The sequence below is a fragment of the Podarcis pityusensis genome, assembly GCF_964106645.2.
Source record: "Podarcis pityusensis genome assembly, chromosome: 2".
NCBI lineage: Eukaryota > Metazoa > Chordata > Lepidosauria > Squamata > Lacertidae > Podarcis > Podarcis pityusensis.
The window spans coordinates 75,629,168-75,656,758 of NC_138029.1; the positions used below are offsets into that span (position 1 = coordinate 75,629,168).

Below are 27,591 nucleotides of genomic sequence, written 5' to 3' on the forward strand. Positions count from 1 at the left end.
GAGGCTCTGACAGGGTCCTAGAGCCCTCCCACCTCCTTCCCAAAGTTGGGATAGCGCTAACTAGCTTTGGGAAGAAGGGAAGACTCTAGGACCCTATCCTAGCGCCTCCTTACCTGGCTTTGGGAAGGCAGTGCAAGGGCTGTGGGGCAGTGCTGTCCAAGGTTGCAAGGGGGGGGCCCACAAAAACGGCCTTGAGGGATGCATGCAGCCCTTGGGCCACGTGTTGGAGCACCCTTCCATAATGGTAAAGCTTTTCTGCCTACAAGCCTTCTTAAGCTGACTCTGCCACACACAGATGTCCATGCTGAAATGCAAGCTGAACATCTGGCTGGGGTGGGATTACTAACCTCCGGTATAAAATAAACCTGATCATGCTCCCTTATTTAATGCTACCTTAGCAAGAAACCAATGTTTTTACCCTGCTGTTTTACATATTGTAAACAATTATCAACCTTGTTTAAATGTATCCTTTTCTAAACTGGCTGGATTTTGTCAGACTAAGTCACCCAAGAACTGAGTGGGAAGATATAATATAGTGTGTGGGGAGTACCTTTCAGACATTTGCACAGCTTTGTGGAAATATTTTCATGAACACCACCCATGCAGCTGGGTTTTAACAACCTAACCATGCTCAGAAAGCCAAAAGTCTTTTTTTATCAGAGGTGGCAGATATAGATTTCAACAGGTGGTAGCAAACAATGATTTGGAAGTGTTTTAGAATGAGTAGTAAAGTTGGAGTAACTAAGACAATGATCCTCAGCATTTTCATGTGTAGACTAAGTGACACTAGGATCATTTTGGGTCTTGCTTCCAAGTAAATATGCTGAGGAATGGGTTGCAGTACTAATTTATCAACCATGCTGGGGAAAGGGATCACACAGGAGCAAAATCCAGGTCTATGACAATGACCCATTCACATAACCCCCATTATGTGACAAAATATGATGAAAGACTGGTTTTGTTCATTGTTTTGTTCAAGTGGACACGCAAGCTTGGCTGGCGACACTCGAATAATGGCCTGCATTTTGCAGCGCAGCAAATTGGGATCAGGACGGTTGCCTCTGCAGGCTTTCTTGCTTTTGTTCTGTGGGATTAGAGGAGTTAATCAGAGTGACAGTGACTTCTGACTTTATACTGTTAAAAAGGTCACAAACTTGAGGCTGCATTGTTTTTTCTGGCCAGCATGCGAAACAATACATGGGAGAGCTTGCAGCATTCATGTAGCACAGTGCATTCCGCCATGAAATATCAACCAGGAAGAAAATGCCATCTCAAAAGGGTGAGCAAAAGGTCACAGGGTCAGGTTACATTTGTGCTGCTACATCTGGACTATTCATCATGCCATTCTTCCCATAACAGGTGATGACACTCTCCCACTTCAATGTTAGTAATGGCTCCAAGATCAATAGCTAAAATGCATATGCTCCCTGAATCTGGTCAATTAGATTCTCAGTTCCAAGCTCTTGTCAAGGACCCAGAGGCTGGGCTGTGGAAACTTCTGACTGTCAGATCCAGGCTGGGGAAACTTAACACAGTAGGCTAACCTACTGACACTCCCATGCAGGGAATCCTAAGAAAAATGCTTATTTGGGAAATGCAAAACAAAGCCAAGCATACTACAAAATAAAGGAACACAGGAGAATGTGTCCCACCTCATGACACCGATTTTGCTTTAGTGATGGTAAATACAACAAATTCAGGGCCAAATGCATGAAATTAAGAAGTTATAATATATCAACATCACTAAATTGAAATGCTTTCTTCTTCACTTTCAAAAGGCTTGTGTCTATAGTCACGAGTTGCTCAGTTGTCATGCAAAATGTGAAGACAAAAAGTCAGAGGTAATCCCTTTTGTAGAAAGAACTTCATAACCATATGAGTTAACTGGCAAATATATTTTATTTTATAATGGGCAGTGCATTAGAAATGGATCACTGTGAGCAAGGGAGCATGAAAGGCAGTTTTCCTGTAAAAAAAAAGAAGGTATCACTTAGTAGGTGGTGTCTTGGTAGGATGTTTAGCCTACAGCAGACTTAAACAGATGTGGAATCTATAGTACATATAGGAAACAGAAGACAGATCTGATACAGTGATCCTTTTTCTGCTCCCCTCTTCTTTCAGTCCATCTTTTTTGGAGTGGGGAGTGTTCCTAATGGAAGTACTATAAGGCTGGTGTATTTTTTTCTCCTGTTCTGGGAGTGTTCAGGGGAATGGGAGGGCAGCTCCAAAGCCTTTCCCAACCCCAGTCCCAGAATGCTCCCTTTTTTCGCCTCTCCATCAGAGCACTGGTGGCAGAAGAGAAACAGCAGCAGACCCTTCCGTGGTGGCTGGGATGGGAGTGTGGAGTATCTGCAGAATCCTATGGCAAGGTCTCACTACTGCCAGCAACTGTGCTGCAGTGTCCTTCACTAACTGTAGCTTCTGGATCAAATGCAAGGGACGCTCCACACAGAGTGCATTTATCCAATTAAAGCACTTATCCTCTTTTAAAAAATCAATTAAAAGATACTTTAAAAAAATCCTATCAGGAAAAAAAATTACGATAGTAGTCTTAAACCAGGAGGTGCTAATGCAACCTTAATATCCAGGATTATGATTATCTTTTGCCTTGGAAACATCTACCATGTGTCTAATTGCAACCTTTGGAATCTGACATTGACAGTCTGGGCAGGAAGGCTCCCTGTTTCATGCAGCCTAGACTTGCCCATAGCTCTTCCTTTGTAGTAAGAAGAATCTGAACGTCTGGTGCATCGCTAACCACCTTTAGCTCTGATTAAAATAGCATGAACGTCCATGACATTTGTGCCTGTCAGGCCCGTCATCAAAAGGTGGCGCCCTCTTTGGAACTCGGTGAAGAATGTGTATGAATCATTATTGCTCAGAAAAGTTTCCACGTTGAAGCCTTCCTGCTCAGCCTCACACACCAGCTCCTGGCTGCTGAAGGCCCCGGCAGCCTCTGTCGGCCCATCTTGCCCGTCAGTTCCGCCACTCAGGAACATGACTTCGTATTTCTCCAGAAAGCTGCCGGCCTCTGTGGACTTGGCTCTGTGCAGCTCCAAAGCCACTCGCAGAGCCAGCTCTTGGTTCCGTCCCCCCTTCCCACTTCCTCGAAGCTGCACGGTGGTTTCTCCCCCAGCCAGAAGGCAAACAGGTCTTCCTGCTTGGGATTCTTGCAAAGCTTTCAAAGCGTGTGTACAGTTCAAGCCTGGGATCGCCAGCTGGGCTTCCAGGCCAGAGAGTGCTGCTTCCACCTTGTCTTTCAAAAGGTCGGTCCGGGCACCTCTCACAGTGCTCAGGCAAATGAGCTGAATCAACAGGCTGTAGAGACGAGCCACTGTGCTGACCTCCCCACACACCGCGTCACTCAGAACCAGGGTTAAGTAACCCAGCTCCTCTGCCTGGCACCGGGCTTCCTCCAAAGCTAACCTGTTTGAGCCAATGACAACGTTGAAGACGTGGGAATAGTCTTTGGGAGTGTTATGCCCCGTGGCAGAGCCAGACAGCACGGTCTGCACCGACTGTGGCAAGGTGTCCAGCATATTATATCTGGTCAATATGTGAAAACAGTCCTGGGTGCTGTGGGAACTGGCAACAGTGGGGCCGCTTGCAATAATGTCCAAAGGATCCCCAATGACATCAGAGAGGATGAGGCTCAATACCTAGAAGCAAGAAGGGCAGGAATGGCTCATTAACATTCCACTGTGCCTGCTCTGAATTTGAGTCTTAACTGCAAGAGGAGAAGGAGGAGGGTGTGATCCTCCATGCATGCTGATCACACGGGGACTGCAAGATCGTGCGATGACTTGCACAGGGTGAAACAGCCCACAGAGGGGGCTTCCCATCCCCTCATAACACTTCGGGAGCAACTGGTTTCAAAGCAGGCACTTTATAGATTCAGCTGTAAGTCAAAGAGCCTGCAATGCTAACCAAACAACGCAGAAAGCCAACCCTGCTGAACTCCATAGGATTTATGCTGAGGATTAGGGCTGCAATGTTTAAATAGATTCATGCGTATTTATAAAAACCGCAGATAGCAAGCACCGTCTTTGAAACAAGGCATTTCTCCCTTTAGAGGGAATGCTTCCGAGATGACGCCTGCTGCAGCACGTGCGCATTGCCTAAATACAAAGTATACTTGAGAGCTGTGCGCAGATGAACGTAATAGATTAATTTGGCATTTCTCAACCTGGAGGCCACAGCACTGTTTCAGATGGGCTGCCCTGTCCCCATCCCTCCCAGGAAGTTGGAGGCACTGCCATAAGCTGGCTGCCTTTCTCCGCTTACCACTGCAGCTGCACCAAGGGAGGGAGGCGAGGGGAAGCAAATGGCTGGAGCTACGTTATCATCAAGCATCCTTACTGACCAAGGAGCAGCCAACAGCCTCTTTCTCCTCCTCCTGGCCCAGGTGGAAGACAGATACTGCCAGCAGCTGCTGCTCCAGTCCAGCAGTCACTATGGAGTGGGACAAGCTTCTTCTTTATCATCACCCTTGGCTAACATGCTGCTCCTGCAGGACTGCTTGCCCCCCAGGACTTTACTCTCCAGGGGAGCTGGACCCAAAGGCAATGCCTTTTGAATCCCACTGTTGCTGCTGTAGGAGGAAGTGTTTAACAGTGTTGGTATCAAGGCATAGGCTGTGCAAGTACCAGCAGTGGCAGTGAGTCCTGCAGAAGCAGGCATCACAGCAGCAGAGGGTGAGGGGGGAAAGGAGGCAGCGAGAAAGCTAGATGAGGAGGAGAAGGGCTTCTCGGTATGTAGAAAGACTCTTGATCAGGGTTCATCCTATTAAAACCAATGTCTACAATCATTCACATTCATTTATCCTGCATGTCTTCCGCAAAAAATAGAAGTGAATGATCCAGCCATGTCTTTAAACACTGCACTGAATGCATCAGCCGTGCCACTGGTGAGCAACTGCATTTGAAAATGACTCCAAGAGTAGCAATCTCTTTCCCACCACTCAGACAGAATTGATTTCTGCCCTTCGCTTTTCTTTGAGAAACAGCTGACCCTTCCCAGTCCATGATTAAAAAAACATATATTAATGTATAAGACTTCTGGAGTTGTTAAATATTAAAAGTATTCTACCCTCCCTGCCTCTTACCCCCAACCAACTATGTGCAAATTGTGTGAAATGTGAATTAAGAACTAGGCATATACCTAATTAATTCGCATAATCCACAACTGCTGTATAAATTGGGATTTTGATTGGATACTTTGGGATTTTAAGCACAGAATTCCATTATCCTGCTAAAGTGGTCTGTTCAATAAAGAGACCCTAATCTATTGCTTCTTTTGCATTCATTCATTTAAAAATGAAACTTGAGAGCTCTCATGGTTAGGCAAAGGCAGTGTAAAAAAATATGGAAGAATCCTCTGGTAATGGCTTCAGAGCTTTAAAAAAAAAAGGTTTCACCAAGGTTGGGCTTCTACTAATTTCTAGAGGGGCACATTTTTTAGGGATTGGGAGACAACATGGTACCCTCCAATTGCTGCTGGACTACATCTCCCATCACCCCTGACCTTAGGGCATGAGGACTTCAACTGATTGGAAGTTGGGAGTCCAGCAACGTCTGAAAGGCACCACGTTAGCTTGTCCTACTTTAGTGGCTTTTAAATACCCTGTTGCCTTTCCATTTCCCCACCATCCTCCTTCCTTTCCAAGCTCAGCCTCACTCCTGCACAAAGGGAAAGGGGAAAATAGAAGAAAAGAAAAGCAGACATATTTTAAAAAGACTTCCTCTTCAATTTGTGTGTGTGATTACATAGTTCATTCTGGGCGTGTTATTTGGGGTTTACCACTTCACTGTCCACAGTCTTGAGCGCAATCCGGAAGCAGATCTCTCATGAGTGCTAAGCAGACAGATGTTGGTCAGTAGCCCACCATTCCTCAGATGCTTTCTGACTACCTGCCATCTTCTCTTCAGCTTCACTGAAACTGAGCTGACCAAGTTTATGCTCACTGATGTCAAGGAGGGCAAAACAGCAACATAAACAGCAAACAAACAACTTGCCCACTCCTTCTGCACTTCAAGTCTATCCATGCCACCCACATCTGACCTAGAGTTACAAAAGATGCTCCTTTCTAAATGTTCACAGAGTTGCTGGGCAAAGTCAGACAGCATCTCATACCCACCTGGGCAGGATAGGCAGCCCGTGCCAACCCCCCACCTTTCAACAAGGAGAGGGCCTTTCGGATGGTGTTCAGCTCGTGAATGGTAGCTCCCTTTGAAGCAAGTAACCTGGTGATGGTTTCCTTCTCTTCCAGGGTGACTGGTGGGATGGGCGCAGGTAAAAGTGCCGACCCTCCTCCTAAAATTCAGGAGAACTTCACAGTCAGTACATCTTTACACAGCGGGGCTCCTTCTCATGACCACACACAGAGCAGTCCTGTATCAGAAAGAGAGCAATGGGAGACATTTTGCAGGCAGCTTTCCCCTTTCCCTTGCACTGGAAGCATATTTTTTTCCTAATTCTTTTTCAGCTGCTCGCATAGCTTATTGGAATGACAACTGGGAGTGCTTTTTACCAAGTGGCTGAAGCAGAGATTCGCATAAAGACTCCTGAATGCATTAGTCCTCCTTCTCGAACATACATCACATCACTGTTTCATCAACGACTCAGTACAGTTCTGAACCTGTAAAATCATAGCATAAGTAACTCCAGCAACTAATGGAGAAACTGTAAAAGACTGGACAGGCTCTTTGTCCTTCAGCTGATATCAAAGGAAGGTGTTTAAATATGAACGTCAAGACAATCAGTTTTGTAATGTGTAAGAAAGGAAAGGGTTTGGGAAATGATGGCGGTAGCAATATAGTCTGAAGGACAGAGGGATCGCTATGGTGAGTGGTGATTGACAGGAATCTGCAGAAAGATTGTCTGGGGGGAACAGGAGTGCGCAGCGGGGTAGAAACAGGAAAGAAAAGATGAGAAAGTGAATGAGAAACAAAATTGCTGCTTTCAGGGATAAGGAACAAGGAGGCAGAGGCTGAAAGTGAATGGGAAAAGAAAAAGGAGGGAGATACAGCAACACTGGTATAACAAAGGTGGGGGGGGAGGCTGGAATGAGAGAAGAAGTCAAGGATCAAAAAGAGAAGACAAAAAAGGTGATGGATGATACAGGTCACTGTGAAGAGGAGTCTTCCAATGAGACAAACGGGAACCTTCATTCAAAAGTGTGATGGAAAGAAATCTAACATTTGTAACACCACCAGAAAAAAGATGAGCCTTTTCCACATATTCTTAGAGGCCTCTTTGGATAGCTTAAGCCACTGCTGACCTGGAATCTGTAGAGGACTTTCCAATGCATAGGCCACCATCTCCTGTCACTCAGCCAAAATATGTGGCAGGAGGGGGGGAAAGACTGAGGAAGACAGCTGGAAGGCAAAAGGATTTGGGGTGTCCTAGGTCCCAGAGATGATGAGGCATGTTTTAGTGATGAATAGAAGTCAGCAAAAGCATTCTAAAAGAGAACTTTTGTCTTTGGATTTGGGTGTTTTTTTTGTGTGGGAGGAGATGCAAAGCTGTTTTAAAGAAGCTGAACTGACCGTCTTTGAGGGAACTGGTTTGCTAAACAAGCGGCGAGAACATTTGCACAAACATATTGGTAAAAAGGATGGCGGGAGTGTCCACATCTCTGACTTCCTTTGTAGCCACGAGCAGGGCTCATTTCCTGTGCTGCCACCTTTCCATTTCTGTCTCTGTAAGTCAGGTGGAAATAAACGGTGGCCCTCCAGATGTTGTTGGACTCCAACCCCGAGCAACATCTGGAAGGCCAAAAGTTAGCCAACCATGAGGCAAACCAAGGCAGCCAAGCACCACCATCCGCTGGCAATTCTTCAGTACCACCAGCTCCATATGATCAGACGAGGATGGAGGAGGCCAGCTCAGCTATTAAGCTCAATGGGGGGACTTGGGCTAGTCACTCCCTCACCCTAACCTGTTGTGAGGATAAATGCGAGTGGGGAAGAATGAAGTCTGTTCCCCTCAGCTTCCTGGAGGAAAGGTAGGATATAAATGCTAGCAAGCAAGCAAGCCGCACCAGATACCATTTTCTCCATGTCCCAGTTGATAGGAGGGGGCCCTGCTCTACGTAGGTGTGGTTGCATCTTATTCTTGCCCCTTGCTTCTCTTTCAAGCCAGACCAAACGTAGTTCAGGAAAGACTTGAGAAAAGAAGAAGGATCCCAGACAAGGTTGTCAAACGTAAGGCCTGGGGGCTTTATTAGACTTCTTGTGGTCTTCAGCGTGGCCTGCGGCATCCCTACCACACTCCACACAAATTATTCATCCAAGACTCTGGGGCTAGGGAGCAACACTCCTGCCAGGGCAAGTGGCTGTTACCACATGCGCTTTGCATCAGCCTCTTCCACTATTCCCTTTAAATTAGCAGCCCAGATGTCAGGGAGGGTGACGTGTACAGGAGAGTGCACACGCATGAAGCAGAACGGAGTGCAGAACGGACAGCTTGCTGGCATTTGCAGCTGAGAAGCAAGGGTGCGGAATAGGCAGCAGTGGCCCACAGAGAAATTTGCGGAAAAGGAGTCGAGTGACAACAAGGATATTTAGGCAGGGGGGTGGGTCTTAGAAAAGGGTTGCTGGGTGCTGAAGTCTGGTTTAAGGAATTCCAACTGGGGGCAGTGCTTGCAAAGAGATTTTGTTATGCAAGACGGAGTGGGAAGGAAACTGGTGCTAGACGGCAGGCAGTATTTTTAGAAGTTAATCAGCAGACCTGCTACTCCCCGTGCATTAGAGTAGGGGACTTTTCAGTGGATGGTTATGGCTCCTGGGAACCTGACGGAGGGTAGAGAGCTTTGCCCTGTAATCTGTTTGAATTTGCCACCCCTGATTTACAGAAGGAAGCAGTTTGCCAGGAGAGAACGAGCAAAAGTAACACTATCGCATCGCAGAGCAATCTTTGTTGTTTTATTGACCTCGTTCATAGCGAAGAGTGCTTAAAAAACAGCACCAGGCTATGCAAAATAGAGAAATGAAGTGAACTGCAGATAAAAGCTTGTGGCAAGTGACACAAGGGGATGGGAAAGGGAGGAAAGAAAAATAGCTCAAGCACCAGACGTATTTGCAGCCCGCGTGACGGATGTGCGATCACAACTAACAGGACAACCACAGAGAGATATGATCAAGAGGATTGTGAAAAGAGTAGAGGGCAATCTTGTACCGGAGGCAGCTCAAAAAGCTACCATTAAATGATAAATGCTCTGAGATTTGAGACACAACATCTGGCAAATATGACAAACCAGAGAAACAACTAAGTAGGCATGACATTTCTTCAGTCACCAGCAATCCAGTCAAGAGTAGCCAGAGGAGGGAGTGTTCTCTTAAATGGGAGTTTTTGAACCAGCTTCCAAAAACACAGAGCTGGCTACAGTAGGCTTTGAGGGTCTAGAACTCTTGCCAATAAAAAGGTAGCCAAAGGGCAAGGAGATTCCCATCATACAACACTTTCATTCAGGTAGATCCATTTTTGGATGGTAGAATCCTCTCTCCCAAGCATGGCAGATTGCTTGTACACTGTGAAATGGAGGGACCCAGCTGCCAGGGACCCACAGTGGATAATGAAGTATTTAGCTCCCTGTTGAGTTGATTATGGAAACACTGAGGGATGGTCATGGGAACATTTGTATGTATTTGTATGTATAAATGTATGTATGTACATATGTATAAAATGCATGTATTTTCCATGGTAAGAATCAGTGGATGTTTCTGCACATGAGCAGTGAGAATATTTTGGAGACCACATTCTCCCCACTAAGTTCCCTAACAATTGCTCTGGTCGAACCTGCACATATTAAAATATTATCAGGCGTCCAGGCCAGTATTCTTAGTTGGTGCCTCCCAGAACTGGAAGTTCTTCCTCCTGCAAGCCCACAAATCTCTGACCTAGTGTATTCATACTTTTCTGTGTTAAGGAAATACTGGATTTTATGTTTGCGTTGTGTGGCTATCTGTGCTTTACTACTTTTTATATTGCTGATTTTTTACCTGCCCTAATCTTCAATACAGTGGTACCTCTGGTTACGAACGCTTCTAGTTACGAACCCTTCAGGTTATGAGCTCTGCTAACCCAGAAGTAGCTGCTCCTGGTTGCAAACTTTGCCAAAGGATGCGAACGGAAATCATGCGCCGGAGGCACGCGCGCAGCGGGAGGCCCCATTAGCAAAAGCGCACTTCCGGATAAGAACAGTTTCAGCTTAAGAATGGCCCTCCGGAATGAATTAGGTTCATAACCAGAGGTACCAATGTAATAGCATATAGCAGACATCAGTGCTTAAAATAAATAACTTACTGCACTAGTACTGTATCAAGTATGTACAGCTATACAAATTTAGCTGAAATGCATTCTGAATGATGCACAGATAAATTGCTTCTTGTTCTATCCTTCTTTTGCCCCTGCTCATCCATTTCTGTACCAGTTTTGCATTACCACAAATTTGGCATCCATAACAGTGGCAGACACAGTAGGCGTAGGTCTACACTCTGAAAACGTTCATACGGGGAAAGCAGGTATAGCAGTTCTTCTGAGCCATATAAGATTTTAAAGGTCAAAACTAGCTCTTTGAATTGCACCCAGAAAAAACAACAACCACCTGGCAGTCAGTGCAGTTGAGACAGAATCAGTGCAATATGCTCATGCCCTCCTAGTTACCAATTTCGCTGCTGCATTCTGCACTAGCTGTAGCTTCTGAACCATCTTCAAAGGCAGCTCTGTGTACAATACACTGCAGTAGTTGAACCTGGAGGTTGTCAGAGCATACACAGCATAAGCCAGGCTACTCTCACTCACATAGTGTCACAGCTAGCAGAAGACGCTGCACACCACTAAGGCCAATTGTCCCTCCAATGACAGTGCTGGATCCAAAAATAACTCAGGGCTGCACATCTGTTCCTTTAAGGGAAATGTAACCTCATAAACAAGTGGATGCATTCCACTCATCGAGACAGAGGAAGTGTCCACCAACAGACTTATCTGGATTGAGCTTCGGTTTGCTGGCTCTCATCGAGTCCATTACCAAGACCAGCACATCCACTGCCACACCTACCGGGGGGGTGGGGAGCAGAATTGCATGTCATCAGCATGGGGACAACAGCATGGGGGGATAAAAGCAAACCATGTAAAACTCACATCGGAGGCTTCATGGGTCTGAAAAATATCCCCCAAGCACCAATTCCTGAAGCTGGCCATCCAAGCCGCTCCCCTGGCTTCCAACTCAGAGACACTAAGGAAGCCATAGTTAATGGAATCAAAAACTGTCAGGAAATCAAGGAGTCGACATGGACACACTCCCCCCGCCTCCCTCCCGAATGTAGGGGAACCTACAGGCAACCAAGGCAGTTTCAGTGCCAAAACCAAGTCTGAACCTTGTATGAAACCGACCTAGGAAACCAGTGTCATTCAAGATACGACTGAAGTGCCAAGCACAACTTCTTAGGCCAGCTTCCATCTACAGGGCAGTAACACAATATGTGAGTGAATCACAGAACTGCAGAGTTGAAAGGGACCCCGAGGGTCATCTACTCCAACCCCCTGAAATGCAGGAATCCTCCCCACAGCCATCCCTGTTTGGGCTCAAACCACCAACCTGGTTAACAGCCAGACCCACTGACCCACTGCACCACACTCAGCATGCAACAATACAACAATCCATATAATATGAAAAAGCTAGTGTCTTCCTGTTCTGATATCACCTAAGCTCCTTGTCAAAAGGCAAGTTTCATGACAGCACACCAAATGCAAATAAATATACAGAATATTTCATTTTCTTCTTAACTCGTTCAGAGCAGCTTCCAGACAACTTTCTTTAACCCTGCTCTATGTAGGCTCTGTGCCCCCTGCCAATTCCACAGCACTTTAGAAGAGCATTGCTTTTGCGTTTTCTGGTTCAGGGCTGCCATCTCCTGGAGAAAGCGTACCTTGCCACCTCAAAGTGCATGCGAGTGTTGTGAGAAACAGAGGCAAGAGTGGTGCTTTGAGAGAGCCAGGAAACATCAGTGCAAGAACAGAGATCTAACGCAGAGATTAATCGCCAAGTGAGACCCACAGATCTCAAACTACTTAACAAGAAAGGTGAGGCAGGAAGACTGAAAGAAAGAGAACAACTGATGAAGATCACACTGCAAAATCTATTTCAGCAGAGTAATTTATTGATGCAGAGAACTTAAAACTAAATGTTAGCATTCCACATTACGCTTCCGTCCACTCCAGCAGGCACCATCAGGATTCCCAAAATGCAGCTTTCCTTGAGATGGAGAAACAGAGACAGATGGCAGACAGGACTACCTGGGTCAACAGTGACACTGTTTCCAAAGCAAGCAGATAGAGGAGAGGAAAATGCAATTATCCTGCTTCTAGAAGAGCACATTTGAACACACAAGCTACGAAGCTGCCAGCAGCGTGGGAGTCACACTGGGGAACAACTCTGAGCCACTTTACGCTCCAGTTCTGCTTTCTTTGCACAGACAAATTGACCTAGTTTGTTAGGTAAGCTTGTGCAGTGGCTTCTTCCCTTCACAAGTGGGAGGAGAAAAAAAATACATAAATCAGATCAGAAAAGGGGGAAAGAACAGTAAGGAAGCTAATGGAGGACAGGCTCTCTCTGCAAAACCCGAGTCCTGGTCCTGGAATCCCAAGGCATTACCTGAAATCAGCACCAGGAGAAGGTCCCCAGCTGTCAGGCCCCCGGCCAAATCCCGGATAGCGTTGGCTGCCTTCAGAGCTGCTCTGTCAGGAAGGTTGTGCTTAGCTCCTTCCATAACTTGGATGCGGCTCTGGGGCTTCAGCAACATTGCCCTGTAGGGGTTAACAAAAGATGAACAGGTTCTCTTCTGGCACATGCTCGGCCTACCATTGAAAACCCCAGCAAACGAAGAGCTACAGGGCAGTTCCTTCTGAATGACTGTGAGATGCCATCATTTTAATAGATCCATTGCCCAGTAGGCTGACAGTTGCTCGGCTCTGAGGTCTGACAGTGTCATACCCTCAAGAGCTAGGAGGTCCTAATGAATGAAATTACAGCCTGATTCCAGCTGAACCACCAACCAGGGTGATCAAAAGCAGGACAAACATCATCACTGCCAGACTTAAGATGTGCATGCACATGTGACAAAAAAGCAACAGAGGGCAGTATCCACCTAAATAGGTCTGCTAGCGCAAGCATTTTTAAACACTCAATCAAAATTCCCCCCCCCTCTCCTTTTGAGCACCCCCTAAATATGTCCTGGGGGTTCTCCAACTCTCTAGATTTAGGGGGCACATAGGGAAAGGGGGGACTTCTGTTGTGCAGCCCAAAGTGCTTGCATTAATGGGGTTGTGAAGCTGGAGAGGCTGCTATTCAGGCATAACAATCCATTCTGCAGGGGCAAATGATTCCACAGCATTTCAGCTAAATGTGGCTGCTGTCTTGGATCTATCACAGATCTTGGATCTATCACAGATCTCTTTCCCTAGGAAATACAGTACTCTCGGAAGCCCTAAGTAGCAAAACTGTAACACATCCCAAAACAACAACAACAGCCCTTTAACAGCAAAACTAGGTAGGAGTTTAAAGTGGTTAGTCTACAGTAAGAAAAAAGTCTGGAAAATTTCTCTCTAAAGGATCTACAGTGCACAACCAAAATGGTAGCACGGACTGTTGTTTGTAACAGGGACATTCCTTTACTGTCTACTGTTTTAAAAAGCCTCTGGGCCTGGGTTTAGATGACAGATACTTCTGACAGAAAAGTGAAGACCAGATTGTTCAGTACACAACAAGAGTGAGGAAGAAGTCATGTCAAGTCAGTAAGGGGGACCTTGAGGCTGCTCCCCCAGGCCTGGTTGTGTATTTAAATCACCCTCCAACAGGCCCTGCTTCCTCACACCCCACTCTAGGATTGCTATTATTTTAAACAAAACGTGGACTAGAAATGCCCTTAACAAACCAATACCTCCTTCCTGTGTTCTGCAGAGTTTCTTGGATGCCTTGAGGAACACTAATTACTCCCCGGAAGAGGTAGTCTCCAAGGATGTCCTCTGCTGCAGCTGCCATGCCCAGAACAGCCTTCCCAAAGCCGACCAGATACAAGTTCCTCCTCAGTTCAAAAGGCCGACCGTGCAACACAAGCCTTGGACATTCGCCTGGCTCCAAGACCAGGGCCCTTTTCAGCATAGGCCCAGGCAGGACTCTGGCAACAGCGCTGCGGAATAAATGAAGCCCATGCTCCTGGAGGGCCATGTTGGGGGAAGCTGCCTCACGGGTGAAGCAAGAGGTGGAGCGCCAGCAAGCTCTGCCAACAACAGGCCAACCCTTAAAGAGAGAGGCCATGACCCAAGTTGTTAACCAGCTGCAGTTGTCCTGCAACAAGGGACAGGGAAAATTAATATTTTGAGCCGCACTATGAAATCAGGGGGTGGGAAAGAGGACAGGTGGTGGGTTTCTCTCCACTCCTAACTTACCCATTTCACAGAAGCTCTGCATGTACTCTTGGCCTCAGCCTCCACAACTGAAAAACCTACTCACTACCCCCTGGGAAAGTCCAGAGGTCTTCTCGCCTAGCCAATTTGATGGATCAAGTGAGGAAGTTAATAATTTACGCAGCAGGGCTTGCTTGAAAGTCATTTGCCTTCCATTAGGTAACTAGACAAACTAGATGAGGCAAGTTAAGCAGAATGGTATATTTAGAAAAGGACAGTATACCAAACTGCCTTCTCCCACACCAAAAGCAGAGTGGGGTAGACTGGAAGGCTACGAAGCCAGTGCTCTGTGATGTTAGGGTTGCAAAGTAAGAAGCTGCAGTGACTAGCTAAGGAATGGAAAGGGTCGAGCTAGCCAGGGAGCTCAGACATTGGAGAATGAGGAAAAAAACAAGGAACTTCAATGTCCTCACCCAGTTTTTATCTGTAACCACAACTACTCTACAGTAACATAATGCTGGGGCAGGAGGTAACTCAGCAGGGTCCAGAAGCCAAGAATCATGGTGATAGAACAATAGAGTCTTCCTACACTGAGGCAGGGGTGAGGAAACTGTGGCCCTCCAAATATTAATGGACTACAACTCCCACCGTTCTTGAGCATTGGCCATGCCAGCCGAGGCTGACTGGACTGGGAGCATGGGCAGATTTTGGTCTTTCAAATTTAAGTGGAGCCCTGTGCTAGGCCAAAATTTCATGTCCCTCTCTCTCCGCCTCTCGTTCTACTCATCATAGTTGCAATGCCCTGAAGCGCCCCCAATGCTCAGCGCCCAGTGTGGTGGAACCAGTTGCACTGCCCGAAATCCGCTTCCATTGGGAGTCCAACATCAGGAGGGTGGCAGGTTGCTTGCCCCTACAGCAGGGGTCAGCAAACTTTTTCAGCAGGGGACCCGTCCACTGTGCCTCAGACCTTGTGGGGGGGCCAGATTATATTTTTGGGGGAGAAATGAATAAATTCCTATGTCCCACAAATAACCCAGAGATGCATTTTAAATAAAAGCACACATTCTACTCATGTGAAAACACCAGGAAGGCCCCACAAATAACCCAGAGATGCATTTTAAATAAAAGGGCACATTCTACTCATGTAAAAACACGCTGATTCCCGGAACATCCGCGGGCCGGATTTAGAAGGCAATTGGGCCGCATCTGGCCCCCGGGCCTTAGTTTGCCTACCCATGCCCTACACTAAAGGGTGCCTTACAGAAGCAGATGAACCGTACTCCACCTCCTCCCCTTGCCTGAGTTGTAGTTTCCTTGTCAGGAGGGAACAATAGTTTTGTGTTTCTTTTGTAGTATCCATCCGTAAATGAAGAGGTTGAACAGGTGGCAAAAAGACAGGCCCTACAAGCTGCTAAGCAGCAGAAGCCTCCAAAGGCAAGAAAAGCACTCCAGATTTTCCTCACCCAACATAGTCTGGCAATAAATTCCAAAAACTAGATTCCGCCCCAACCCAAAAAAGAAGTTCGTAAGTGCATCCGATTTTTAAAAATAGCAGCCTCCAACCTGCACTCCAGGTACCTTGTGTACAGGGCAAAAGCACTGAGATATCATCCATAGACTGATGACACCCAATTCTGTCATCAAGCAATCTAGAAGCATCAGTGACAGTTCTTAAAACCAACGTCTGGAGGTCAGGGTTGAATGGATGGTGACTAAATTGAGACAAGGCAATTACTATTTTGGTGTGGGATTCTCAGTACTCTGAGGAGGCAAAAATGCTTCAGATAGGAAGGGGACGATACCGTTTACTGACTGGGCTTGCGTGTGGCCGTGCTTCCTGACCCGGTATACCTCCTGGAATCTCAGGTTGCCGGTTTGGCAACAAGAGATTCCATCTGATATGTCAACTGAGCCCTCTCCTAGATACAGAGGATCTTGTCTATGTCACGTGTCCCTTTGTAACCTCCAGGACGGACAAGTACAACGTGCTTCACGTGCACTGCCCTTGAAGACTGTTTAGAAATTCAATTTCTTGCACGAGTTGGGAGGTTTGTGTTCAACCAGTGCTGCCAAGTGCACCAACTAGCTGTGTATTCCCAAGGTATGGAAAACTGCCACACAAGGTCATACAAGGCTTTATAGGTTTAGAGCTATAAAGCCCTGTATGGTTCAGTTTCTCAGCTCCCACCAGTTGCTTGGAAGTGAAATGCATGGTCTTTGAAGTCCGCCTGAAAGCAATTTCAACACAAACTGTTTTGCAAAGAGACTTCAAAGGCAATGTGTCTTAGCATCCACCAGCTGACAGGCAGCGAGACCTCACTCTGAAGTCCATTTCCAAAGGGACCTCAAAGGCAAGCCCCTTTTCAAGCTGTCACCTGTTGTCACATGACTGAGAGGTGGGTGTTGTTCCACAGTGGATGGGGGAAGGAAGGACCCTGCCGATCCCCACCTCTGGTTTAGACCTTTTATATCTTTTAGACTCAAGGCTAGCAAATGTGATAGCCTCCAGATATGCATAGCTGGACTCAGTCAATTTCCACCAGCGCGGAGGGATGATGTGTATTCCAGCAGCATCCTGAAGGCACTGCTTTGGGTGACACAGAGCAAGTGACACAGAAGACCAGGGAGCTTTAGCAATCTGCTGGGGGAGGAAAGAGGTGGGAGCATCTCTTCCAGAACAAGCAGAAGACAAGATGCAAACCTCTCAAGGTGCTGAAGGAACCGGCCTGCTTCATTTCCAAAAAGCAACCCACAAGGCCTTTTACTAAGTAATGTCAGTAGAGAGGCGCGTGCCTGTATTCAACCATTTTTACTCAGAGCAGCTCATTGAAATCAAGAGACCTAAATGAGCCATGGCCATTAAATGCAATGGGTCTACTCCAAATAAAAGTTAGCTGAAAACAACTGGACTCTGTCCTGAGGAGTTTTTGCAAACCAACTTGCAACAGTGGAAAAGACCACAGAAGAAGGGAAGGGAAGGGAAGGGAAGGGAAGGGAAGGGAAAGGACGAACAGGTGAGACAAAAGTATCAAGGGGCAAATGTCATGGAAGTCCCAGTGCATCAGCTTAGCCTTGTGATAATTTTGCTCCAAACTCTGTATTAGCTGTTTAAATCTACTGTTATCAGAGTGTACATTTGTGGTATTTAGTCAGCTGCTTTGGTCTGCAAAAGGAAAACCAGGCTATAAATATGGAAAACCCTCATTTGCTAGCAGACCGAAAATGAGCACAACTCACAGCCCCACTGACGTTTTCCTGCGGGGAAGTGAATGGCACTTTCACAGCCGCCGCCCCTTTGCTTGCGTCTGCTACTGCTATTCCCTCATGAGCAAGAAAAGGAGCCATGGCAAAACTGAATTTAAGTTGCCTTGAAGAAAGGTTTGACTTTTTGGCAACAGCCCCAGCCAGGCCAGGCTGCAAACAAAGTTTCCTTGTTTTCCTGTTCCTTCATTTCCAACTTTGAAGCCTCTATTTGGAACGTAGTCCAGAAGCCCTCATTAATCTTGGCGGAGATCTGCTGAGAATTGCTTCTTCCGTGACAGGATTGCTTGGGGATTGTGAAGGGCTTAGATTAATCTCCTTTAAATGAAAACTTCATAAGCTGCCATTAATGAATAATGGTCCTAATCTGCATATTAATTTGAATAAATCATTTTGATACGTTCTTCTGAATGTTGCTTCTGACTATGGCTTGAGCTCCACTATACAAGACTGGAGATAGTTCCTACTTCCTTATTAAATCCACTGGAGGAGGTGTAAAGAGGTGTTCAAGTTAATTACAAATCGACGTACAAGCATATATTAACCGAAATGATTCACTGTACCTGGAATTATATAATAATAATAATAATAATAATAATATTTTTTTTATTTATACCCCGCCCTCCCCAGCCAAGGCCGGGCTCAGAGCGGCTTACAAGCAATAATAAAAACAAGATGAATGATTACAACTTAAAAACAAAAATAAAATACAACATTAAAATAATGGAACATTAAAATATTAAAATATAGCCTCATCGCAGGAGGAGAAGGAAAAGAAAAAAGAAAGAGAGGGAGGGAGGGAATCAAATTGGCTCCAAGCCAAAGGCCAGGTGGAACAACTCTGTCTTACAGGCCCTGCGGAAAGAAATCAGATCCTGCAGGGCCCTGGTCTCATGAGGCAGAGCGTTCCACCAGGCCGGAGCCAGAGTTGAAAAGGCCCTGGCTCTGGTTGAAGCCAATCTAACTTCCTTAGGGCCTGGGACCACTAGGGTGTTGTTATTTATGGACCTTGAGGCTCTCCGTGGGGCATACCAGGAGATGCGGTCCCGTAGGTACGAGGGTCCTAGGCCGTGAAGGGCTTTAAAGGTCAAAAGCAGCACCTTAAATCTGACCCTGTACTCCACCGGGAGCCAGTGCAACTTGAAAAGCACTGGGTGAATATGCTCCCATGGCAGAGAATCCGTGAGGAGCCTCGCTGCAGCATTCTGTACCCGCTGGAGTTTCTGGGACAGCTTCAAGGGCAGCCCCGCGTAGAGTGAATTACAGTAGTCAAGCCTGGAGATGACCGTCGCATGGATCACTGTGGCCAGGTCGGGGCGGGAAAGGTAAGGGACCAACTGCTTGATGCGGCGAAGGTGGAAAAATGTCGCCTTGGCTGTTGCTGTAACTTGCGCCTCCATGGAAAGGGAGGCGTCAAGGATTACACCCAAACTCTTAACGGAAGGCAATGGCAAGAGAAGGGAGTTGGTCCCTCATCCCCATGCCATCCCGACCTAGCCATAGGACCTCTGTCTTCGAAGGATTTAGTTTCAATCGGCTCCCACGAAACCATCCAGCCACAGCTTCCAAGCATCTGGTCAGTGTGTTTGGGGCCGAGTCGGTGTGGCCATCCATCAGCAGACAGAGTTGAGTGTCATCAGCATATTGGTGACAGCCCAGCCCAAAGCTCCGGATAATCTGGGCAAGGGGGCGCATAAAGATGTTAAAAAGCATCGGGGAGAGAATTGCGCCCTGCGGCACTCCACACACCAAGGAGTGGCGCGACGACATTTCCCTCCCTAGTGCCACCCTCTGTCCCCGACCAGAGATAAAAGAGCACAACCAGTTACGGGCTATGCCCTGTATCCCCACGTCTGCGAGGCGGTGGTCCAGAAGATCATGATCGACCATGTCAGATCTGCCCATGTCAGGATCAGCAGTCCTGACCCGCCTCAATCCAGTTGTCTACGGAGATCATCTGTTAGGGCAACCAGAGCCGTCTCCGTCCCAAAACCAGAACGGAAACCGGACTGAAATGGATCTAATGCCGATGTTTCCTCCAGAAACCTACCAAGCTGTTCAGCAACCGCTCTCTCAATTACCTTACCCAGGTATGGAAGATTTGAAACTGGGCGGTAATTGGATAGGTCTAAGGGATCTAATGAAGTTTTCTTTAAGAGTGGACACACCACTGCTTCCTTCAGTTCCCCTGGGAATGTCCCCGTGTCAAGGGACAAATTGATAATTTCAACCAGGGGGGTCCGCACAACATCTGGACACTCCAGATCAAGGAGGCAGGTGGTGGGCCTACCAACTTGGAGGAATCTATCCACATCAGTAGGGAGTATCCGATCGAAATGGTCCAACACTGAAGTCAGTCGAGGGGCCTCCAGTTCAGTCATTGTATCTAAATTGGAAGGGAGGCTCGTGAATGCCTCACAGCTGTGGGTCGAATTTGTGCTTAAATTTGGTTGTCCTCCTAAGGACGTTATTGACCTAATTATTCTAAAAAGTTGTGCCGGGCGAGAGCTAGCGGATGCAATGGAAGCTGCAAAGTAAGATTTCTTAGCAGCTTTCATAGCCATCTCATAGGCTTTCATAAGCATCCTATAAGATGTTCTTGAGGCTCCGTCACGAGTCCGTCGCCATACTCGCTCTAGCCGTCTGAGATCCTGCTTCATTTTCCGGAGCTCCTCAGTAAACCAAGGGGCCCGGTTTCGACGGGGTCGCAGAGGGCGCTTAGGCGCGATCTCATCAATGGCTGCCAAGAGCCGGTTATTCCAGTCCTCAACAATGTCATCTAATGAGTCGCCAGGAGGAGCAGGGTTCCGCAAGGCTTGTCGGAATCTATCAGGATCCATCAGTTTTCGCGGACGAGCCCAAATAGGTTCGCCACCCGAGCCGGGGAGGAGCGGGAAGTCAATCTTGGCTTTCAGAGCGTAGTGATCAGACCATGGCACTTCCAAAATATCTATATAATATCCATTAAATCACCAGAAAGAAACACAACATTCAATAATGAACACGGATTAGTCAACAGTATCTCCAAAATCAGTTTCTGGGCCACCAGTGCTGGTTGGAGAATTGTCTTTATCATGAGATGTCCTAGAAAAACTTCTCTCAACCTGGTACCCTCCAGATGTTTTGGACAAGAATTCCCATCATCCCCACCCAGCATGCCCAGTGGCCAAGGATGACGCTGGAAGGCAGCAGGCTGGGAAGGGCTGCCCCAGAATTATGTTTGGCTCTCAGCTATTGCCATTTCGGTGCAAAATGCATTTAGGCATGCTAAGTTCTGAGCCCCAACTGACAAGTCACATACAAATAAGGAACCTGTCCTATGACTCAAGGGCAATAGCCTTAAATCAGGGTAGGCAAACCGGTAGCCCTCCAGTTGGTTGTTGGCTCTCCCAACTACGATCATCCCCAGACAGCATGGCCAACCATTAGGCCATGCTAATGTAGTTCACCAACATCTGGAGAATCAGAGGTTTCTCCACCCTGCACTATATATTAGTAGTTTGGGGCCCATTCGGAGACTGCTTTAGACTCCTAAATGGTGATCTTCATACAATTGGCTATTTGTACCTTTTCAAGGCAAAGCTGAGGGTGCATTGACAGGGTATCTGATCAGACAACATCTCTCTCAGAGACTCTTGCCTCAGAACACGATCTGGCTTCCCTGAGGAGTTTAAGTGAGGTGACAGCCCCATCTATGATGGCTGCTTTTTATGTATTGGTTGCCACTTGAAGCTGTGGTAATGTCGTAGTACACATATTGATCACATTACCTTTTTTTAGGTGTAGGTTTACAACCATGTACATACCACAATGTAAGATGTTACAATGGACCCTAAATATAAACCTCTGAAAAATTACAGGCCCCTGAAAACTGCCACCTGGTGATGAAAAGCAAGGAAGTCTGCAGAATTAATGTGAGGTAATGTAATCAGCATAGCTGGGCGGACTTAATTACAGGTTCACTCGCAGGGCATCGGGACCAGCAAAGGATGTAACCGATATGCAACCTTCTGTACCAAAGCTGCAACCTGAGATTCCAGGAGCTGCTGACATTGCTCCAAGGCTGTCACTCTCCTAAGCCCAAGGAGAGTGATCCACTCTTCTCTGCAAGCCACTTCTCAGCTATCCCAGTCTTGACAATCCCAAAGCCCATTTTTTTACCCCTCTACACTCCTACCCAACTTGCCTGCTTGCCCAGAATTCAGATCTTGGCCTGCTCCTTCACCCGAGATCCTTCACCTCTTCTGACTCAAATACCTGCGCTCATGCCCCTTTTCCAGAAAGTTACCTCCCCCAAGCATATAAACACAGAGCTCAAGGAAACTGAAAAAGTGTTCGGTAAACTTCTCACACCCAGAAATATCTTATTTCTGTTTTGTTTTTTCTTTTACGGAAAGATTTTCATGGATGTTATTTCTGCTATTACGAGGGAAACACAGGAAATGCCATGCCAGCATTGCGTACCGTGGCAATGTTCCTGAGGTTATGGGGAATGAAAAGTGGCAAGTTAGAATTTGGGGTGACAAAGACAATATTCTGGGTCATCATTTCCCACGTAGCCAGATGGGAAACACTGCTGTATGAAGTTAGAGCCAGTGTTAGAAACTGAGATATGAACTGAGATATAAACCTAGGTTATGGGCGCAACAACAGAATGCCTAGGTGTACTTTTTTATAACAAGAATACAAAGCTGAAAATGAATGAACTGCAGCTAAAATACTATGTTCATTTTTCACACTGTCTAGTCCAGGGGTCAGCAAACTTTTTCAGCAGGGGGCCGATCTTCTGTCCCTCAGACCTTGTGGGGGGCGGGACTATATTTTTTGGGGAAAATGAACGAATTCCTACGCCCCACAAATAACCCAGAGATGCATTTCAATAAAAGCCACACATTGTACTCATGTAAAAACACCAGGTAGGCCCCACAAATAACCCAGAAATGCGTTTTAAATAAAAGGACACAGTCTACTCATGTAAAAACATGCTGATTCCTGGACAGTCCGCGGGCCAGATTTAGAAGATGATTGGGCCGGATCTGGCCCCCAGGTCTTAGTTTGCCTACCCATGGTCTAGTCCTTCTCCTGCCCACCCCCCTAATATTCTTAAGAGGGTCTCTTCTCCAGTCTTCAGAGTACCTGAAAGTGGGGAGGCAGGAAAAGGTCCTCCTTTCCTTCCACTCTGCAGTCTTAATCTGAAATCTTAAGCACAGTACTGTGCCCAGAGCTCAGAAACTGCTTGCGCTAATGAAATACCCTGTCGCAAAATGCACCTAGAACAATGGGAGCTTTGAACACTGGTTAGAGTCACCTGGTTCCTACAGAACCAGAATATGGAAGCAGAGTTACTGCCTAAGTGAAAGGGATGAAACGGCTGTCTCCCTTACCAAGGAGCTAAAACCATCATTCTAGCATGGGCGCTTTTACTTCCCTTATATGTACATCTTGTTGAACTCTCTCTTCCTAGAGAAAAGAGCTGATCAAATTAGTGGCCGTAACACCCCCTTATTGTGCTTTCAGAGGATTTACCTTGAGTTACCATTTGTGCAGCAAAACAAAATATAAGACTTCTCATTAAGATTATTTAGGTTGCAACCTGCATCTATGCAGCTGGGAATAAGTCTTGGTTAACTCAATGGAACTTGCTTTTGAGTAGATGTATAGAGGATCGGTCTGCCAAAGTACAATCTGTGAGAAAGGCTTTGCCAACATTTCATTATGAAAAGATTAAACTTGCACAAGGCAAACTGTGCTTTTCACATGCGTCTCAACATGCTACGAAGCCTGCTTCTACAAAATCAACCGAGTCATCCCGAGGCACCTTAAAGATTAACAAAAATATACATTTGCTAAAGTGCCCCTAGGCTTAATTTTTGGTTTTGTTTTGACAGATTAATGGAAATCACGTTCAATAATTCATCACCATTTTTACTTCAGTTAACCAGGAGGAAGATTAAAAACAAAGCACCTGACATACTGTAAACAGAAAATATCCCTCAGCAAGGAACTGAGAGCAAAGCAAGATAATATGGGAGCAGCCCCAAATTTACGCTTTTGTGTCAGTAATATCTAAGGGGTAAGAAAAAAGTGAGTTTCAATTGCTCAGGCAGTACATAGGTGTCAATTTTTCATATACTGTATGGGTGAGGAGAGCTCAACCCTGCCACCCACCCCTATCTCACCATACTCTTGTTTCAAGCATGGAGAAGCTTTCTGTATTCTGAGTGAGGCTGGGATAAAAGTGCCTGCAGAGATGGAACACACAGAGTCACACAACAAGGACAGGGAAGAGAAGAACCTATCAGATGGAACTGTCACTATTTTTAATTCAGTTTGGGGTGAAGCACTTTATTTTACTTGCCAACAAAGAATTTTCTCATTTACTTCCTTAAATGTGACTATTAGGGTCTTTGGAAAGCATTTTGATTAAGAAAATTATCCCCTCATTGACACAGTATCGTCTGTTCATTTAATTATACATGGGAACTTTTTCTTTCCTTGCCAATCATCCCTACACAAGCCTTGGTGTGACTAACAAAGACTGAATCACTTCTGTCCAAAGAAGAATACTTTACCCAAAATATCTCCAAGCAGGATGGAGCTATCAGAATATGCATGCTAGCAACTAACAATCCCACCTGACAGCAGTCAATCAGCCTAAGTAAGCAGCCATGATGTAAACAGGACCAAATGGTCACAGCTCACAGAGAAGTGTGCAGTAAAGTGTTGTAATTTATCCGCATGTATTAACAGAAGTGGTCCTGTTCAGCCAGTCAATGGGAGGAATGCAATGCAGTACTAAGTTGGGCATGTGTGTGCAGAATGAGGTCTGCTCACGCAATGGGACTTTCCCCTCTCTCCTCCCCTGCACGCCCCCTAAACCTTTTCTGGGGGTTCCCCCAACTCTCCAGAGCAGGGAGAGGGGCGAAATTCCAGTAAGGGAGCAGAGCTAACTCCTTGCATGCAACAACTTAGTTGAATCCCACCCAATCTCTCCAAGCAGGACAATCCAGAATCCCAGGTTTTATCTTATCTTTTATTTTTTTACTTTGGCAAACCCAGGGTTCCTCCAAGCATGCCAGTACCTTCTTGTTTCTTAGTGTCCCGCATTTTGGTGCCATTTCCAGTGGCACTCAACACACTGAGTTCTTTATTAGAGGGAGCAACAATGCATACGCTCAAGACAAAAATACACTATCATTTTTTATTATTATATTAATTTCTCTACCACCCTTCATCCAAGGATCACAGGGCAGTTTGCAATATAAAAACACAAAAACACATACCATAATAACAAACAATCAAAAAGCAATCTCCTTCACCCAGTTTAAAAGGCTGCAGAATGTTTAATTAGCCAAAGGCCTGGGAGAAGAGAAATGTTTTTGCCTGGCACCTCAAAAAATGCAATGAAAGCACCACAAGTGGGGAGCAACTGCAAAAAAGGCTCATTCTCGTCTTGCCACCTTCCAAACGTATCGTGGAAGGGCACACACGAAGACACTAATGCAACCATTCACATGTGCAGAGGGCACATACTTGGAAATGCATCTTTATTTCAAAAACGACATATGAAGTAGCCTTGAAAATTGCAGAGATGTACAAAGACTTGGAAGTCAATCTAGTTCAGTGCTCTGCACAAAGGCAAAATCTCTCACGTTCAAAGTCGCAACTGATCAGCCAGTGTCATCCTATGAAAGCACACCCTAAGAAACCACCAAGAACAATTGCACCATTGGTAGCCGCAAGATTCAGTCCCCGTTATGACTCCACTTGAGCTCGCCATCCCTCCCACAGCACTACTCCTTTTGTATTCAATCACCTGGATTGCAGCTTGCTTTCTCTCAGAGGGACATACTGGGCAGGGAACATTGTGCATTAAACATGTCCAACCTGTCAAGTGTGGGATATACAGCAGGAGGAATGTTAGCAGAAACAAAGGAAGCTGCCTTACAGGAAGTCAGACCAGGGCTACATCTAGCTCAGCATTACATTTGCCAGAAACAGGGAACGCTCAGGCCCAGGGGCCAAATGCCAGCCTTTCTGATCTAGCCCTTGAGACTCTCTACAGGGAACACACACTCCCAAGCCACACCCCTCATTTTATAGAGAAATAGCCAAGAATTCCAAGATATCCATTACCTTTGATCTTTGAGGAAGGGCTGTAGCTCAGTGACTGGCACTCACAGCACTCTAGCAAAATGTGCCGCTTGGTCCACAACGGGTTGGTGACCCATGGCTTAAACCAGGGGTAGGGACCCTAAGGCCCGTGGGCTGGATGCGGCCCAATCGCCTTCTCAATCCGGCCCACGTACAGTCTGGGAATCAGCGTGTTTTTACATGAGTAAAATGTGTCCTTTTATTTAAAATGCATATCTGGGTTATTTGTGGGGCTTGCCTGGTGTTTTTACATGACTAGAATGTGTGCTTTTATTTATAATGCATCTCTGGGTTATTTGTGGGGCATAGGAATTTGTCCATTCCCCCCCCCAAAAAAAATATAGTCCGGCCCACCACATGGTCTGAGGGACGGTGGACTGGCCCACGGCTGAAAAAGGTTGCTGACCTGTCACTTAAACTAAATGGCACTTGCTCTTTAGGCTTTCCAACAGAAGACCTTCACCATTCTACAGGGACTTAACTGGGAAACAGCATAAGCTTTGCCACTGAGTGAGAACCCTTTCTAATTATAATCTGTGCAGCCTCCCAAAACAGGCCTTCTGTGTGACTGTGCTGGAGGCAGGCACACTGGCATAAGGATATGACTTCATAACTGGATGTGAGCCTCCAAACACAGACAAAAAACGAACTATGATTTTGGAGACACTTGTCTGATCTAGAGTTGTGAAGGCCGGGGGGGGGGGAATCAGAAACATGGAGGAACCGCCTCTCCCATTTCCAGTCTGATCCTAGACAGGTCAGCCTTCATACATGCAGCGTAGCACGCCTGGGGTTATTTTCTTTTGCAAAGCGTCTCCCTCCCTGCCTGGCGGCTGTGTGTGGAGAATCTTCTACCGCCCGATCCCAGTTCTTGATTACTAGCAAGGCAATTACTGGCAAGGCCCAGATTAAAGTGTGCACGGTGGCGGGGGGGAGGGGCACTGCCAGAACCTGATTCTTCTACCGACACTGCAACTGGTGGGGCAGCCCCCCTTCCTCGCTTATTTTTATTTTTCTAATTTATATGCCATAGCCTCTCAGCGGTGTACAATGAGGGTGCAGCAAGGATGCATGACGAAAACCTGCTAAAATTAACAGCGCGAGCTCGTCCTCGTCTCCCGCCGCTCCCCGTTTCCCGGGTTAAGAAGGCGGGACTCGCGAGACTTGGCTATACCTGAAGGCATCCTGAACCTCCCCATCGCAAGGTGAGCGGGGCTCTACACTCAACAGGGATTGGCTGGCTGCCCACAGAGGAGAACGTTCCCGCTCGACCGTTCTATCACGCGATTGGAACTGAGCGCCTGGAAAGAGGCCGCGCACGAACGAGCCCGCCTCTTCGCATCCAACGCTGCTGGAACGCCGACTCCCACAATGCACCGCTGCCGCTCCCCCCCCCCTCAAGCCGCCTCTCAGAGAGACTCGCTTGTATCCCATGAGCCACTGCTCTCCCCCTTTGCCGCCGGCGCACCTGCGCCTTTAAGGGTCGCCGCCTTCCGCCTTGCTTCCCTCCGCTGCCCCACAATTCCGCGCGGCGGGCTCCCCTCCTCTCCTCCCTCCCTCCCTCCTCGCAGGGCCCCCTGAAGCCGCAAAATGGCGGACACAATGAGTAGCCTCCGCCGCTGCTGCAACTGCCGCCGCCGCCGCCTCCTCCTGCCGCCCGCAGCTTGACTCGAGCCCGCCTGAGGGCGCCGTCGACCAGCTTCTCCGCCCCTCCCCGCGGCTTCCTCCTCTCCCTCCGCCGCCAGGCAGGCGCTTCCCGCTTTCCCCGCG

At 46.9% G+C, this 27,591-nt stretch overlaps 1 protein-coding gene across 1 annotated transcript; it reads right to left on the bottom strand.

Annotated features, from left to right (window-relative positions):
• Positions 1-1,880: 1,880 nt before the first annotated feature.
• Positions 1,881-18,270, bottom strand: GLYCTK (glycerate kinase). Its single transcript, XM_080995384.1, is given in 6 exon segments — positions 1,881-3,659; positions 6,137-6,312; positions 12,656-12,807; positions 13,941-14,347; positions 14,449-14,484; positions 14,486-18,270. Coding segments are annotated over 6 exon segments (1,803 nt in total). The 5' UTR covers positions 14,612-18,270; the 3' UTR covers positions 1,881-2,753.
• Positions 18,271-27,591: the final 9,321 nt, after the last annotated feature.